We start from the raw sequence: 16,274 nt of genomic DNA, 5'->3' as shown, positions 1-16,274 counted from the left end.
TGTATCACATTTTCAGAATTTGTGGATCCAAACGGGGCCGAGATTCCCTCATGCTAAATAATTGTGGTAGCTTATATAGAAAATCAATGGAGTGACCCCTTAGGCCAGTCAGAGCCCCCTTCCCATTTTGGAGTACCTGGAGTGACCACTACACATGAATGTAATAATTTCAGATTTAAATCAATGAGTTCAATACACTTTCATTGATAAATTATTATAACTTTTTTTTTAAGTATGGAAAATCATTAAACTACTGCTTTGTATAACCACAATTATTCAGTGTTAGAAACCTGTTTTTTCATTCTTTTTATCACAATCCAAAATACCTAAGTATCAAGTTCAAATGAAGTGTCCATACATGTCAAAAAAGTTCAGATTATGAACTAATTATAAGTGATGGTATCATTTGCGCCCGGTGTCGCATTTATGGCATATCAATCTCATGTTATTGGAGTATCAGGTCTGCTGTGGTTATTTGAAAATCAAAGTACTCATGTACTGAATCAATTTATATTAATGGATATTGAATTTTTACGACTTAAAATAACCGTCAAATTTATTTCTGTACGAAGGGCATTTCAAAACCTAACACACACACCAAAATCCATGATGCATCGTAGCAGTGCGCCAGTTTGCGTAATATTCAAGTTCGATATCGGTTTCCATGGAGTACCTAGATGAATGAACACAAAACTCCCCGACATAGTACATATTTGAACTACAAAATACTAGTTGGCAATTTCCAGTTTTTAAATTTTCAGGTTGAATATATCCAATTTAACGACCTTCAGGTCGAAACTGTCTATTAAATAATTCAAAATTAAGCCACAATCATTGAATTGCTAAAAGTTATTCCATAGACACCTATGTGTCATGTAAAAGCACTTAGTTTCTGGGCACCTAGCTCATACATAAACATTAACGATAAAGTCTTAAAAATATATTTTCACCAATCAATCGTGTCTGGTGCAAGAAACATTTGTCACGCACTTTTAAGGCACTTGAGCACCTACAGCTCAATTATAATAACATACACATGGCCAAAGTAGCCTGATAGAATGATTACTGCAAAAACCAATGACACCAGAAACCCCCCCCTCCCCCCCAAAAAAAAACAAAACAAAAAAAAACAAAAAAAAAACAAAACAAAACAAAACAAAAAACAAACAAACAAAAAACAAAAAACAATCAAACAAACAAACAAAATAAACAAAAAAAAAACAAAAACAAAGAACGACACAATTCCCGAGAATTGCATAATAAAACTTATCCAAAGTTTCAAAGTCTTTATTTGTCAGATCAGGGCTTCTGATGTCATGAGGCAGTAATCGTAATAAAAATACGCCAGGATGGTTTCGGAGATTATGCTACCTTTTTGTAAAAATAATGGACAAAAGACGAGTGGCAAATAATAGCCTGAAGCCCCTTTCTTTACACAAGTTTCTTAATCGTAACCACTGCCCCTTTTGTCCGTCTGGGCCTGCATGAGATATCCGAAGACAGTTCTTCCAAATGGTACTCGGCATTCCTCTTTCTATCTCAATTACATGATTGATGACTATAATCTCGCAGGGTTTTCATTTCTAGCTTAGCATCAGATGTTTTTTATGCTTCTAAAAATAAATAGGCAACTTGAATATATCGACATTGAACGACTGGTTTATTCGGGTAAATGCATAGAAATAAACAGGTACTGATAAAAGGATAGAGGTCAACTTTTTTTTAATTGGATCGTGGTTAATACAAACAAAATTAATCAGTATATTTAGTTTGCAGTTGAAGTTGTTTATAGGTGTAAAATATATAATTAAATTTTATGTGTTAAAAATACCTATAAAGTGGACCTAACTATATGTATTTTAACCTTAGTGGGATATGCCAATGGGACTATTTTCTTGCGGTAGTGTAATTGCAGATGCTACCAGGCTTTACAAATCTACAGGCTCAGTCGACTGCTATATCAATTCCGATCTTCGATCTAAATTGATAAAATAAATTGACGACCTTGCTTACTGCAAGCCATTTTATATAAAAGTATTAAAAATATACTTGGTTAACACATGTCATCTTGCCCGTCCTTCGAGTCTTCCAGAACAAATGTAAATAAGTAAAACTTACCAATAGCTTACAGACCGATTGGAACTGAAAAAAATACGAAGTAGATAACTACTTAGTTATATATAAAAGTAAACTTTTTTATTTGCAATTAATACCGCGTTTATTGGATAATTTGAGAAAAAACCCAACATCAACCGACTCTACGACAGTGCATACCCGAAACATATATATTAAAATTATGAACGACGGATGAGACGGAAAGAAAATCTGAATATTCCTCTTTATGAAAATTTTGTCTCAGCTGTCACAGGAAGCGTATGTACAATTTTTTTTTGCTGAATAAATCGCAAAATGCCGCAAAAGAATAGGATCGGTTCTTAAACGAGTGCGTAGTGAAGATCTGGGATATCTTCCACGAGTGACCAGGATTTTTTTTATTGGAAAATTTGTCACTTTCATGCGTAAAATTAACAAAAAATGGCAAATTCTGAGTAGTGTTCTAGCACCTCCTTTCTAGGGAACCTTGGCTGGCACCCCCTTTTCAAAGTGTCTGGATCCGGCCCTGCATGGCTTCATTATATATTACCGGATTATACTTACTTGCAATATGGCGGGTGCCGCTGGCGCAGAAGGAAATGCGTTCCCTTCCGGAGCACCTGGTGTCATTCCCGTTTTTTTTTTTTGGTGGGAGTTCACATTTCTAGTGCTGGAGTTTTTTTGTGCGACGTCTTGTTTCCGTTATCAATAGCTTTTTTAATGTGAAATATTTTTTTCGGTTCGCTAAATTGTGTATGTGAGTAGTCTCTGTTTCAGGTATTCACGTTTAGGCCATGCTTTGGGATTTTTTTTTTATATATTGGTATCATACCACGGCTGTCGCGTCGTTTTATTTATTGCCGATATTTGGTTGTCTTTCCGCTCACTCGTTAAATCTATGCGTTCATTGGCACTCTTGACCATATTTTGGTTATTCACTATTTCCAATTACTTCATTTCATACGACATATGCACGTTAAATAAGTTATTCTTTCCCTGGTTTTTAATTTGATGTTTCAATTGTGTATTCTGTCAGAGTTTTTATTTTCATGTGATATCATTTCAATATGCTGTTTTTAATAATTCATCAATAAATGCATATTTATGTTTTCTTTTCTCGTGATAATTGTAAAGGTATTCCAGAAATAGGGGGCTTCCGGAATAAAAAGAAAAAACCCAAACCCCCTCCAAAAATCTATTTTGTTCAAATTTTGTACGAAATTAATAACATTTTTCCAACAAAAGGGAGATTCCGTACTGTTACACCGGAACCCTCCTTTTGATCCGCCACTGAGGTTTATGTCTTTAATTTGCTTTTTATACGTAACATTTACTTGTAAATTCGCCGAGAGCATTTTTTTCGGACATTATAAAATTAATCTAAAGTGACAGCTTGGCGGAAAGGACGGGAGTCGAACAACCTGCTCATGAACATGACTTTCGTGTCTCGAGTCCTAGTTGCTCATTAACCCTCCGACCGCTCGTTTTGTATTCGTTTCAGTTTAGTGCATTACTAGTATTTGTGTAAGTATTGTTTACGTCATTTTGTGCATGGTAGTGGAGAGTCGAATGTTGACAGATTTCAAAGAAAACGTAATGAATACAAGCAAACAAAACGATAAAAACACACAAAACAAACGAACTTACACAAACAAAAATATAATTCGCTTATTTAACACCGAGTATTCAACATGTACAATTTTTATGTTAGGAGGTAAGAAAATGTTCGTTTTGTCGAATTGTTGTCCTGGTATTTGACCGTTATTCTTGTCGGGAATTTCATTTTTACTCGTCAAAACAAGAATTGTCCGAAAAAAAAGAAGGAAGCGCGCTGGTTAACACCAGTTCACCAGATAAGCTACGGTTACATCATAATAAATTAGAACCTTTAATGTTATGTTTACAAATGTTACTCTTTATGATACCAATGATTGGGAATTTTTCGGAATGAAAAATAGATGACTCAGGATACATTTTCAAAATTTCTTAATAAATCAACTCAATTTTCAATAATTCCTAACAAATCAACTAAATAATGAACCAGTAAAGAGTTTTTTCCTTTATTTTAACGTTTCTATGGTTTCCTATATGTAATTTCTTGTTTGGTACCATTTTCATAACTTACAATCCGAGTTGCTCATTTGTTCTTGTTACTTTGTATGTATGAATTTAGTTACTTTATGTTCTTTGTTGTGTATGTCTGTTTTTTCATGTCTGGTCTTTGTCCCTGGATTACATTCTTTTGATTACCGTTATAACCTTGGTTCCCTTGATTACTGTCTTACAAACCAACATCAGGTTTTTAAGAAACAGGAAAATATGAGCACTTCCGGATGAAAATGTTTTGGGTGTCATATATGGCACGAGTCACAAACTACCCGGATCTTTCATCGGCACATTCTTAAAATACATCCACAGTTAGTATAAGTTTGCAGTGAAAACTGAGTGCTTTTTATTTTGACATGAATGTACAGAATCAGATATTCTGAGCTCCAGATAAGAATTGATCAAATGAATGAAATCACCCTTAATTTCTCATCCATATTGGGTGAAAACATATTGTATTTTTCTTTAGCAAATTAACATTCCTCTGTTATGATATGAATTGAGTAACTGATCAGAGCCCAGTTTATACAATTAACTTCTTCATGAGAAGACTTGTGAAGCACATTGAAATGCCATAAATTGATCAGGTCTAAAGAAGAAAAACAGACTGAGAAGAGCTCCTACCAAATATTGGTATTCTTTTGTACTTGATCAGAAATTGCTTTCTCTGAACAATATTTTCACTCAATTTTTTTTCTAAATTGCGTTCCTATTTCGTGTTGTTGTTGGGTTTTAAGACTCTTTCAATTACAAAACAATAGATCTAACGACTCCCCTTATTTGGAGCTCTGAGTATCGAAGCAAGTTCATTTTTGTTTACTATATACATGAATATCATACACAGAAATACTTTTCCCATCGTGTGTCGAAATAAACACTTTCGAGCAGTCAGTACTGAACGATACAGCCCAAGGTAAAATAACCCCATCTGATTTACTCAAAACTATATCAATCAGCTGGCCATCATGTCCTATGCGATGAACATTTTGGGACCCACGTCCAGCAACACACAGATATCCCTGGTTATCTCTCGCTATTCCCTCCGGAACCTTCAACTCTGGGTGGTCATATCGGAAAATTTCGGTTCCGTTCATATACACGTGATAGACACTATGGTAGTCGGTGTAATACACACTTTCACTTTCACCCCTGTGAAGGAAATAAACAAGCTGTCCTGGAATTTGAACTCGCGTCATAATTTCTCCCTTTAAATCTAAAATGTAAAGCTCTCGATTGGCACCAACAACAATCGACTGCAAAACTACCGCTACCCCATGACACTTGCAATGTATGCTGACTTGTTCCTTATCCGGTATCATTGTAGAAATGTTTATAAATTGAATAGAATTTTCAAGCGGAAGCGTAACAACTGCTCGTACTTCGTCAGGTAAAATGGCGATGTCCCAAGGCTTACATAACAATGAACAGTCTTGAAGAAACTTCCCGCTATCATGATAGACAAGCAGACGATTGCTGTATCTATTGCATAAGATGAGGCGGTTGTCCTTGGTAGCTGCAATGGCTGTAATCTGCACGCTCTCTGAACAAGAAATGTCGATTTGTGATCGAAACAAAAATTGTGTCTTAGTCGCAATTGGTTTTGTTATCACTTGCGCTTGGCGTCGTGTTTGTGAAATTGTTCTTAGTAAACACGGGTGTTTGCTAATTTTCAGTTTACCGAGAGACAATATGACATCAGGTAACTTCGACTCGGAAATAAATTCTACTTTGATATCTTTGAAAGTCTGAGCCATTTTCTGGATGTTCACTTCATCTTTAGCTAACTGTTGTGCTAGATTATGTGTGAATAAAAAAATCTGTGCTTCTGATCCATGCTGAAGAACAACATCCAAATCGCTCTTGCTCCTATGGTAATTTTTCCGGTTTTCGCTTATGTCTTCAAGATCTTTGTTCATAACATCTTTCTCCTCGGCATGAAAATCTTTCAAATCGTCAATGACACATTTCTCAAGACGATCAATATGGTCTATTATACTGGACTTAAAAGATTGAATCCGACTTTTGATATCGTCCGTCATTTTATCAAACGATTTTGCAGCGTCCTCTCTGTTTGCAATTATCGAATTCAATGTTTGCAGATAGAGCGTCAAGTCTTGCGACAACATCGAGGGTAACGGCGACCCTTTAACATCTTTCGATGCTATTTCTATCGGCAAAATCGACTTACAAGTTCGGTGAGATTCCGTCATGCAATGGCGGCAGCACAACGATTCATGGTCGACACAAAACCACTCAACTCTTCCGTCGCCGTGTTTTTGACATCGCGAAATAGAAGAAAGCACAGCGGTCGGGAAAATATCAATGAAATCCAGGTCAACTGTGTGATGATTCATTAGAAATTTAGTTTTTCTATGATTTTTTAAGCAGTCGCTACACAAAGGTTCGTCACAATCAAAGCACCAATATTCTGCGCATATTTTAAAATTTTCTCTCAGACAGGATTCGCACTTCTTTGAGTCCATGGTGACAACTTCTACCAATTTGTCTTCTTTCTTAGTTAAACGAGAGAAAAATGCACGCTGATTAAAGATAACAAAGCGAAACTTAAAATTATTATAAATGAGTTGTACATCGGTTTGAACAAACGTAACAGCAAGGTCTTAATAAAAAATGAAATAAAGTGGCATAATATATTAATTATAAATCATTAATTGAAGTTCTTAATTGCACATGCCATTGACATGACAGAAAGAAGTAATAGAAGTCGCAAATACAGGAATTTTAGAACCAGTTACTAACCTGCAGCAGTTCCATTCCCGAACATTGCAAAGTGTCGAGCAATGAACAGTTACCTAAAATAACCTCACTTACGAATGACCTTTTCTATAACGACTTTAGACAACATATGCCGCAATTCAGTACCTAATATTGACGTAAAATCAACATTAAATGGTTTAATTAGATTTGGTAATCGAATTAGTGTAAGCACATAATGTAATTGTCAACATCATGAAGTGGGAAAGAACGAAGAACTGGGATAATGCCGATAAAGCTTTAAATCGACAGGAGAAAGAAGACACTGAGTGTATTTGTTTTATCATGACTACGTTGCTTTGCTAGGGAAATAGACTGAAGGAACCCTTCATAGTGTTGACGCCCACTTTCAAGTTTAAATATAGTTAATGAATAATGATTGTTTCGGGAAATAAAAAAGAAACATTTTTTATACTATCGATCAAGATTTCCATGGAACCACTATAGTTATCATTTCTTTGTAGGAGAAAAGATGTTATCGATTTCCAAACAGAGAACAGCTCGCTTCCCCCACCAAAAACCTTGATCAAATGGGCTTACTAGTTCATTAAACTTCCTTCTACGAATTTGATTTTTGAATTAAAAAAAAAGACTTTTTAAGTCCTGTTTATCTGGCGTCGTCCATTTGTACACCCTTTAAGTGATTATCAAAATCTTTCAATTTTTCACATTTTTCTTTGGACAATAAAGGTGATGGCGGGATAGATTGTGATGGGTTACTGTCCATTTAAACTTTAAACGATAAAGTGTTGGGGTATATGTGATCACCAGACCAGCCCTTTGTAGTTTTTAAATCGGAAAGCCCAGAATTGTTATGGTATCAGACCATTTTAAGTACGTACCACATGCTTAAAGTACATTATTCCGAGAAGTGATAAATTTTTCAAAATAAATTTGTAATTAAGTACCATTCAATATAAAATTCAGGCATGCCTATGGTAGAGGTGATTCTAGATGCAGAAATGACCCAGCATTCAGAGGATGTAGTTTTTGGCCTTCGTATGCTACATTTTAACGATAATCCTTTCTGTAATCATATCTGTATTTTTTGGGAAAGCTTCCACTTATGGACAATAATTCTTGCAAGGTACCAATTTCATATACAATATATGTGTATATATATATATATATATATATTTTATCTTCAAATCAAAACAACCAAATGAAAAAAAAAACTGTGAGTGGTTATGTGGTTTGTAAGTGTTTCTGAATAAGAAATAAAAGTAAATTTGGTGGGTTTTTGACATGCACGAATCACCTTCTGTCTGATTTAAAAAAAAAAAAAACTACCACTTAAACGATTTCAACTATTCAGGCTATAATTGCATAAACCATAATCAATAATTTAAAATTTTGATCATGCAGTGATACTATTTGATATAAAATCACTTCCTTGTAATGTATAATAAAATATTTGTGTGACTGATGTGAGTAAAATAAAGAGTTTTAAAGTAATTGTTTAAGTTCCTGTTAAATTCGTTTTAAACTTCGAGTTATGCTTCTTTTGCCATAAGAATATAAGAGAAAAAAAAACAAAAACGAAAAACAAAAAAACAAAACAAAAACAAAACAAACAAAAACAACAAACAAAAACAAAAACCATAAAAAGCATACAGATTTCAAGGTTTGATTCAACTACAAAGAAGGATGAAAATAAAGAGGAAATCTACTCCCCTCCTAAAAATAGTAATAAAAATTAACTAATTAAGAAAACAAAAACAACAAGAAGACCAAAAGTAAAAGAATGAAGTAGACACAAGAATACCAATAATTAAACAATTAAACATACATACAAACCAAAATAAATAATACCGTATAGGCCTTGGGTTCAGGAATATGTGTCATAATATTTATAATTAGCATGCTTAACTTTACAAAATGGTTCCATCTAACAAGAGGTTAAGGTCTGACTCATTGAATTAAAAATGGGAGACATGGTGCTTACATCCTATCATTCAGTACTAGATAAATAATTAATAACTCCCGGGCGGATGCAAAAATTTATAAAAGAGTAATCATGGGAACCAATGATTCTATCGGGAATCATAAGAATGTAATCCAGGGACAAAGACTAGACATGGAATACAGAAAAACACGTCAAAGAACATAAAATAACCAAAATAATACATACAAAGTAACAGAATTGGTTCCGATCCAGTATTTTAAATAAGGTAGGTACCTACAGGCTAAGATTTTATCACTTTCTGCCAAAATTAGAACAATATTCAAAAATTGAAAAGAAAATCGTCAAAATGGACACGACCCACGGGTTCCGCCTCTGCAAGTAATACGGGTGGGCAGAAAAAAACAAAAGAGAGCGATAAAACATAGTGTCGATTTAAGAACAGGGAACCAGTAATTTCAATATGGCAAGTTTTGAATAGAATGATGGATTTTTTTCCAATGGGACCTCATGAAAATGGAGAACGTAATTACATTGTAGGTACATTCATGGTTCCTTCTTTGGAAATCCAGGCCCAACAATTTTCATTTTTTTTTTTGCAGTCTACCCTCCACAGAAACCAAATAGATGCTGAGTTACTAAAAGAAGAACATAAATCAATAATGCGACAAAAAATTACTAACCTGATATGAAAAAAAATCACAATGTATAAATGTACATACTTAAAAAAACCCGAATGTATGTATAATTAAAATAAGTGCAGTTTGTCAGAATCAAGCGTTGACTTCCGAAACAGTTTGAGTTGAAGTTATATTACAACGTCATTATTGGCGGAAACTGAAACTTGAAAAATAAAACATGTGTCAATGAAGAACACGCTGTTGCCATTAAATCGTTAAGGAATTCATCATGACTCTGAAGTAAAGTTTTTCATTTGCGTTTCTGGATTATATCTGGTGGTAAAAAAAGGTATGGTTAGCTCGAACAAATTGTATTTGAGGTCACATTTAACGAGAAAACACCGGAAGGAAGAAGAGGATGCAGGAAGGTGTCACGTACTATCGGGACATATTATCATTTAACTATTCGTTGAAATACTACTTAATATTCTCGGGTCAAGGTTCGACTGTCCATTGTTTTCAAATGTGGCGATGTCCATTAATTGTTTCTTTCCTGGTTGTTTAGTAATTTACATGTATGAACTATTAATTATCGTCTGCATGCTCTGCAATTACTTTTCAAAAAATATATTTATAGATGGTTGCGTAACAAGTTTTGTTTTAAGTAGCACTCCAGCTAAGAATCATGCAAAATGTGATTCATGGGTAAAAAGCCTACATATTTTTATTTATGATATTTTGTTTGAATTGCCATAGTAAACAGAAATTAGAAATTAACATCCAGTTTTTCATATGACCTGTGCTCTTAGAAGATAAAAAATGTATAGAATGCACTGTAGATTTCAAAATTAAGGGAGATAACTCTGTAACTGACGCTCAAATACAATAGAATCTACTGGATTTTCAATGTTGATTATCTCCTAAGAGCAGGCAGATTTGAATGAATAATTACACATTTCATAGTATAGACCCATAAAACAACTTAATTACAAAAATAAAAATATGTAGTCTTTTTAGGGTGTACCACATTTTTCAGATTTTGCATGGTTCTTACAAAGACAGCTACTTAAGTGAGCTTTACGAATCATATGTGTCTTTAAAAGTAAATTAAACATACATTGTGTTATAGTAGAGAAGGCAATTAGCCTTATGTTCTATTTCTAACCATGTCTGTCCGCAAAACAAATATGCAGTACTTGTAACAGGTATATTATCACGAGCATTTTGCTTGCAGTTATCTTTTTTCCAACGCAGTTGGTATAGTTTCACTTTTTACCCTTTGACTTTAAAGACGCTCTTCCATGGAAACGCAAGTCACTTGATCGAAATTCTGTTTCGCGATTGGCCAAAAACTGATAATTTAGTGGTGTGCGAAAAAAAATGTATCCTAAATTGATACTGCGTGCATATGTTATTTCCTGAATAAATGAAGACAATTATAAGTAAAAAGAACAAATTCTACTGCGTCGGCTATTTTTTTTTTAAAGATAATATTTGTTTAAATATAACGTTGGCGATCAGGGATATTGCGTTGTGAAGATCAACTTTTGAATCTATAGCTTCTTTATAAATAAAGTACCGAAATGATAATCTCTTAATTAAAGTTCAGAATGCTCTTCGGTTGATCTTTTTTTCTGAATTGATAACATAATTTCACCCAACATAAATGATCCCTAAAGTCATCTTTTTATTTTGAATTTGATAAAATAATTTCGCCAGCTACAGAATATTTTGTAATTATTTGTGTCGCCGACTTTGGGATAATAGTATCTGCTCCTACATTTGTCTGCGTGGTTTGATCCATAATTGCCTTGTGGAACTTGCTCAGATGAAATTGTCATCTTGACAAATGTTTGGACTGTGATGCGAAAGAAACAAAATGACAAATATCACTGTTTATTTGGGTCGAAATGACACAAATCGGCTTTAAATACTAGCCTTTGAAAAGAAGACATACTCTCTTGGGAAACGGTAATTAAAATGATAAAGATCCGTGAGCGAATTGTGAAACTACAAAATGTATTTATCTTTACATAATGTACTTCTTTTGAAATGTAGGGCAAGTTCTGTCGAGGTTTAATTGGTGTGTAAGTACATCTTTGTATCTGAAAATTAAAAGGTTGACTGCAGGCTTTCTGTACAGTCAGCATACCACTGTCTTTCTGTCTGTACATCCGTCCGTCAACGCAACAAAACAATATATGATTTTAATATTTTGATTTTGTGTTCGCTTGTGATAGAACAATGTTCACATTTGTTTTAGTTTACTTTCTGCATGAATTTTCGTTGTAAAGCTGGAGGACAAAACGGAAATGCGGGGTACCGGTGTGTCATGCGGTTTTTCACAGCAGTTATTAACCCATCTTTTAACGCATAAAATTATGTATATTCTAGGAATTGAGTGTTTCAGTTTACAGTTTCATCTTGTTTTTGGTTTACATGACCTAAAAGTTTAATCTCTAAACCCTTCATTCAATGCTTTGTCGACCTACTTGCCTTTTATTAATTTTGGAAATCTTGTGCTCCGGTGGTAGCGATAGAAGCAAGATTATTCCACCCGGTATCTTGATTTCACATGGACAAAATGTACGATTAAAACAGAGTATGTAGCTTATCCTCAAAACTCGATCATTAAAAACCCTGCTTAGTATTGGTCAGATGCGCGAAGCTGGGCATCATTTCACAAAGCACTTGTAAGACTTACATACACGTAAATTGAAACTTATGTGTACTAAATCTTACATCCCTTTACGAGATTATTATCTGAAATCAGAATTAAAAACGCAGACAGGGATTTTGATGAGAAAAAATAGAAAAAATAAAAGTAAAACAAAAATATTCCAATCAGATAAAAAATTAACAAAAATTAGGGTTGGGTCCACTTTGGCCCTTTATAGCTCGAAAACCGTAAGAGACCTGATTGTAAACAGAAGTAAAGAATTATCATGCGGATAAAAACAAATCGGACCTAAATAAAACACGTTGATTTATTAAGACGTGGCCCACTTTGGACCCTTAAACTTCAAACCCGTCAGAAATATCTGAAAACTGCTTGAAAAATGCAGGCCCGGATTTGATGATCGAGAAAATAAACTATTATATTTTTAAATCGAACTAAAAAAATCGTATCCCCTAAAACGATTAAAGACAAGTCTATGCTGTAGAAAGAGTAATCAAGGGAACCAAGGTTATAGCGGTAATCAAAAGTGCTCAAAAATGCTCCCAGTTTTTAGTGGAGTCCGAGTTGCTCACTTGCTTTTGTTACTTTGTATGTATGATTTTAGTTATTTTATTTTCTTTGTTGTGTTTGTCTGTTTTCCATGTCTGGTCTTTATCCCTGGATTACATTCTTTTGATTACCGCATATGCGTTTCAAGTATCATGTGACTCCTCTTTACGGTTTTGAGATCTCGGTCGGACAGAATTTCGGAGCGGTAGATGGAGTAATAATAATAATAATAATAATGACTGCTTTATAAGACCCCAAAACATCAAGTATTTGCATTTTTCGCTTAAAAGTACTATGGACTTTACAAACGAAAAATTGTTTGTATTGATATACTTATTTTTGACCATGGTAACAGGCTTACCCTTTCGACTCGTCATATTGTCTTTTAAATATGATCACAATCGATTCGCCGAACATTCTACTAAATACAATGTATTTACCGATCAGTACAACAATTCATGTACTTAAAATAAGAAAATCAATGTAAATTAACATAATTTACATAGTACGTTGTAGATACATGTACATGTATTTTAAATTTATGGTCATTGAACATCATTAAATCTATTGGGGAAAATCAAGTGCATGTACAATGTCATGAACATGTAGGTTAGCAACTCAGCCATTTATAGAAGCCAGATGAAATAGCTAAAACAACAATTTAAGAGTCAGGATTTGCAAATGAAAATTTTTTGACACGATAAAGATAGAATAAGAAGAATGATGTTCATGGAACGTTCAAGAATAAATAGAAAAAAGAAGAACAAGGTAGACATGTAGCATTTGACAGAAAATCAAACCGATATAAAATAGGCGAAGTATTGTGATTGCCAATGAGATATCATTAACCAAATGCAAAGCAAAACCCATACCATAAAGCAAGCTGTAAATGGTCCCAAAATAAATGATGTGAAATTGTTCATAAATCGACAGTTTTTTTAAAAATAATTCTGAGATGTTCATAAAATGCTTGAATATTTCATTGACAACCTTTTTGTCCAATGTAGTTGACATGTTTCTGAAAAAAAAGAACGACATGGCAATGTGAGCCTACTGCAATGTTCTTCAGCCTGTATGGTTTTTATATCACAACTAATATGTTGTGCCAGAGCTTGCCGAATCAACGCGGACTTATTGTAGACCTTTTGGTACAGGGTAATGTTGGTTTAAGATTAAAGTCATCTCTACAATACAAACTTTAAGATTAACTTTTATTGGAGTCCGGGTGCTCCTTCACTTTTGTTTCTTTACGTGTGATTTTGGTTATTTCATGTTCTTTATTGAGTATGTCTGTTGTCCCTGTTATGTCTATCCTTGGAATATATTTATTGCTTACTGCTCGAATCTTTGTTTCCTTGATTACTCTTCTTCCCTCTTATGATACAAGTTCATATAAAGCTATAGCAGAAAAAGCTTAAAAGAGAAACTACTTGTACCAAGCTAATGTCTTACAGACGAATTTGTAGAGTTATGTAATAATTCGAATGTAGGCAACGGAAAGAATGCAAGAGAAATGTTTATGGTTACATTGTTAAAATTCTGCCTTTGAACAAACCGTCAAACCACCGTATGCGGAAGTAACTTTTAATCAGGCACGAATCTTTTCACATACAGCGATTTTACGACTTGTTCTTCTTGTATTCTTCCCGTTTTCTGTATTCCGTTCCGTCATCCGTTTTCGCCTTTTAAAGACATCCTAAAAAATGCTAAATAATAATTATGTAATATTGACTGGACTTAAAATTGTTATTACTAGAACTTAAGATATACGGAAAACACTTACATCTATGTCAAATCAATTTCAGCATATATGGATGAAATAAGTTATACCAGAGTTCGAACAGAGCATCCATTAGGAAGAACAGTTTTTTTCTATAATAATTGGCCTTTTTCAAGAATATCTCAACCTTTTAGGCTTTTATTCACACTGACACAAACTTCATCATTTATTGTTTCACTAGTAACCAAATCAATATGTATGTACATCAACTTCTATGTGAGTAAAGGAAAACTATTGACCAAACTTTACGACAAACGTGATGACTTTTCATTCAGAATTGTCAACTTTCCTTTAATCTGTGGCAACATCCCTTCAGCACCTGCGTATGGAGTGTTCATATCACAACACATACGCTATGCCAGAGTTTGCCGAAACTTTTTGTATCGCGCTAGAACTCTAGCAAATAGGCTTCTGGAACAGGGATATGTTGCTACAAGATTGATGTCACCATTACAGAAGTTTTATGGTCTTCATCATGAACTAGTGGATCGTTATATGGTGTATCCATCTGTACCATGAAAACTGATTTATTCAACGGGTCATTGTTTTCCTTTCCTCGATTGTCTACCCCGGACTTGACTTTTTATGAGCAACTCGGAGGGTGTTTCTAGAAAAGCAGAGGACGCTTACCCTACCGGTGCACTTGGTCCATGCTCCCAGTTTTTAGTGGAGTCCGAATTGCTCATTTGTTTTTGTTACTTTGTATGTATGATTTTAGTTACTTTATGTTCTTTGTTGTGTGTGTTTTCCATGTCTGGTCTTTGTCCTGGATTACATTGTGTCGATTACTACTATAACCTTGGTTCCCTTGATTACTCTTGCCATTTCTTAACTGATATATGCATTATCATCATACTAATTGTATAAATATGAAATGACCGAACATGAGTATATTACTCTTAAAATGTCCATTTAATTTACTATAAAAATATCAGTAAATACTGTTAAATACACTGTTTTTCAGGCGAAAAAAACTCCTTTAATGGGTGAATCCAAGGCCTAAATGGTTTTACTACTTGATAACCATTTCGGTTTGCATGTACGGATGAAATTGATGTCTATACAACGGAGGTCAATCTACTGAGAAAAGCAATCAGCATGTAATTTTCCAGCTGTTTTGTTCCAACAAACATCTCTATGAGTGTGGTATTTTGAACAAAGTGGATTTGAATTTACAGGCCAATTATAATTCCATTTGTGATTTGTTCCCTGAGGACCCGGGAAGAAGATTTTTTTCGGAAGATTTCGGATTTTATTGCTTCTACTAACAAAGTTGATCATATGGACCTCAGAGCTGAAATGGTCGTAAATCAACAATATTGGAGAAACATTTGTTCCTCATTATTTCTTTGCATGCATTTAGTTAATATTATGGTAAATGTGATTCAATGCATGAGGTCACAACCGTTCAGCAAACAACTCGCATGTATGATTTGACAAGTCATATTTGATATTATAAAGCACGCCCACATGATTCCGAATCATCATGCCATACTGATCATTAATAAAAAAAACTAACAAAAATATGATTATCATTCTTAAAACAAAATCTAAGCAATGAATACCCTCGATGAACACCAAAACAATCTCAAATAGGTTGTGTAAGTCTTGTTACGTACGTGACTCCCTGGTTTCACGAGAGTTGGGTCCCTGTAGTCTTTTACAGTGCTTTTAGTTCATTACTAAATGCAAAACATCTTTTTTGTACAAAACTATCGATGAAATATGACAAATATCTATTTCTACATGATATAAGTGTTTAAAAAG

The 16,274-nt window shown here is 34.0% G+C and overlaps 1 protein-coding gene across 3 annotated transcripts; it reads right to left on the bottom strand.

Moving 5' to 3' along the window:
• Positions 1-4,518: 4,518 nt before the first annotated feature.
• LOC148621155 (uncharacterized) lies at positions 4,519-9,641 on the bottom strand. Of its 3 annotated transcripts, none has more exons than XM_088575236.1 (2): positions 9,562-9,641; positions 4,519-6,713 (listed from the first exon to the last, which is right to left on the bottom strand). In XM_088575236.1, the coding sequence occupies exon 2, from the start codon at positions 6,681-6,683 to the stop codon at positions 5,007-5,009; it is 1,677 nt and encodes a 558-aa protein (XP_088431362.1). In that variant the 5' UTR covers positions 6,684-6,713; positions 9,562-9,641; the 3' UTR covers positions 4,519-5,006. The 3 variants fall into 3 exon arrangements, with proteins under 3 accessions (XP_088431362.1, XP_088431363.1, XP_088431361.1); XM_088575237.1 differs by having other exon boundaries at positions 4,519-6,709; positions 9,562-9,627; XM_088575235.1 differs by lacking the exon at positions 9,562-9,641 and adding an exon at positions 6,961-7,180.
• Positions 9,642-16,274: the final 6,633 nt, after the last annotated feature.

The sequence above is a fragment of the Perna viridis genome, chromosome 3 (genome assembly GCF_037379345.1).
Source record: "Perna viridis isolate PV_CMFRI_1.1 ecotype Kerala chromosome 3, ASM3737934v1, whole genome shotgun sequence".
Taxonomy (NCBI): domain Eukaryota; kingdom Metazoa; phylum Mollusca; class Bivalvia; order Mytilida; family Mytilidae; genus Perna; species Perna viridis.
The sequence above is the reverse complement of the archived record's forward strand: the minus strand, read 5'-3'. Positions and strand labels throughout refer to the sequence as shown.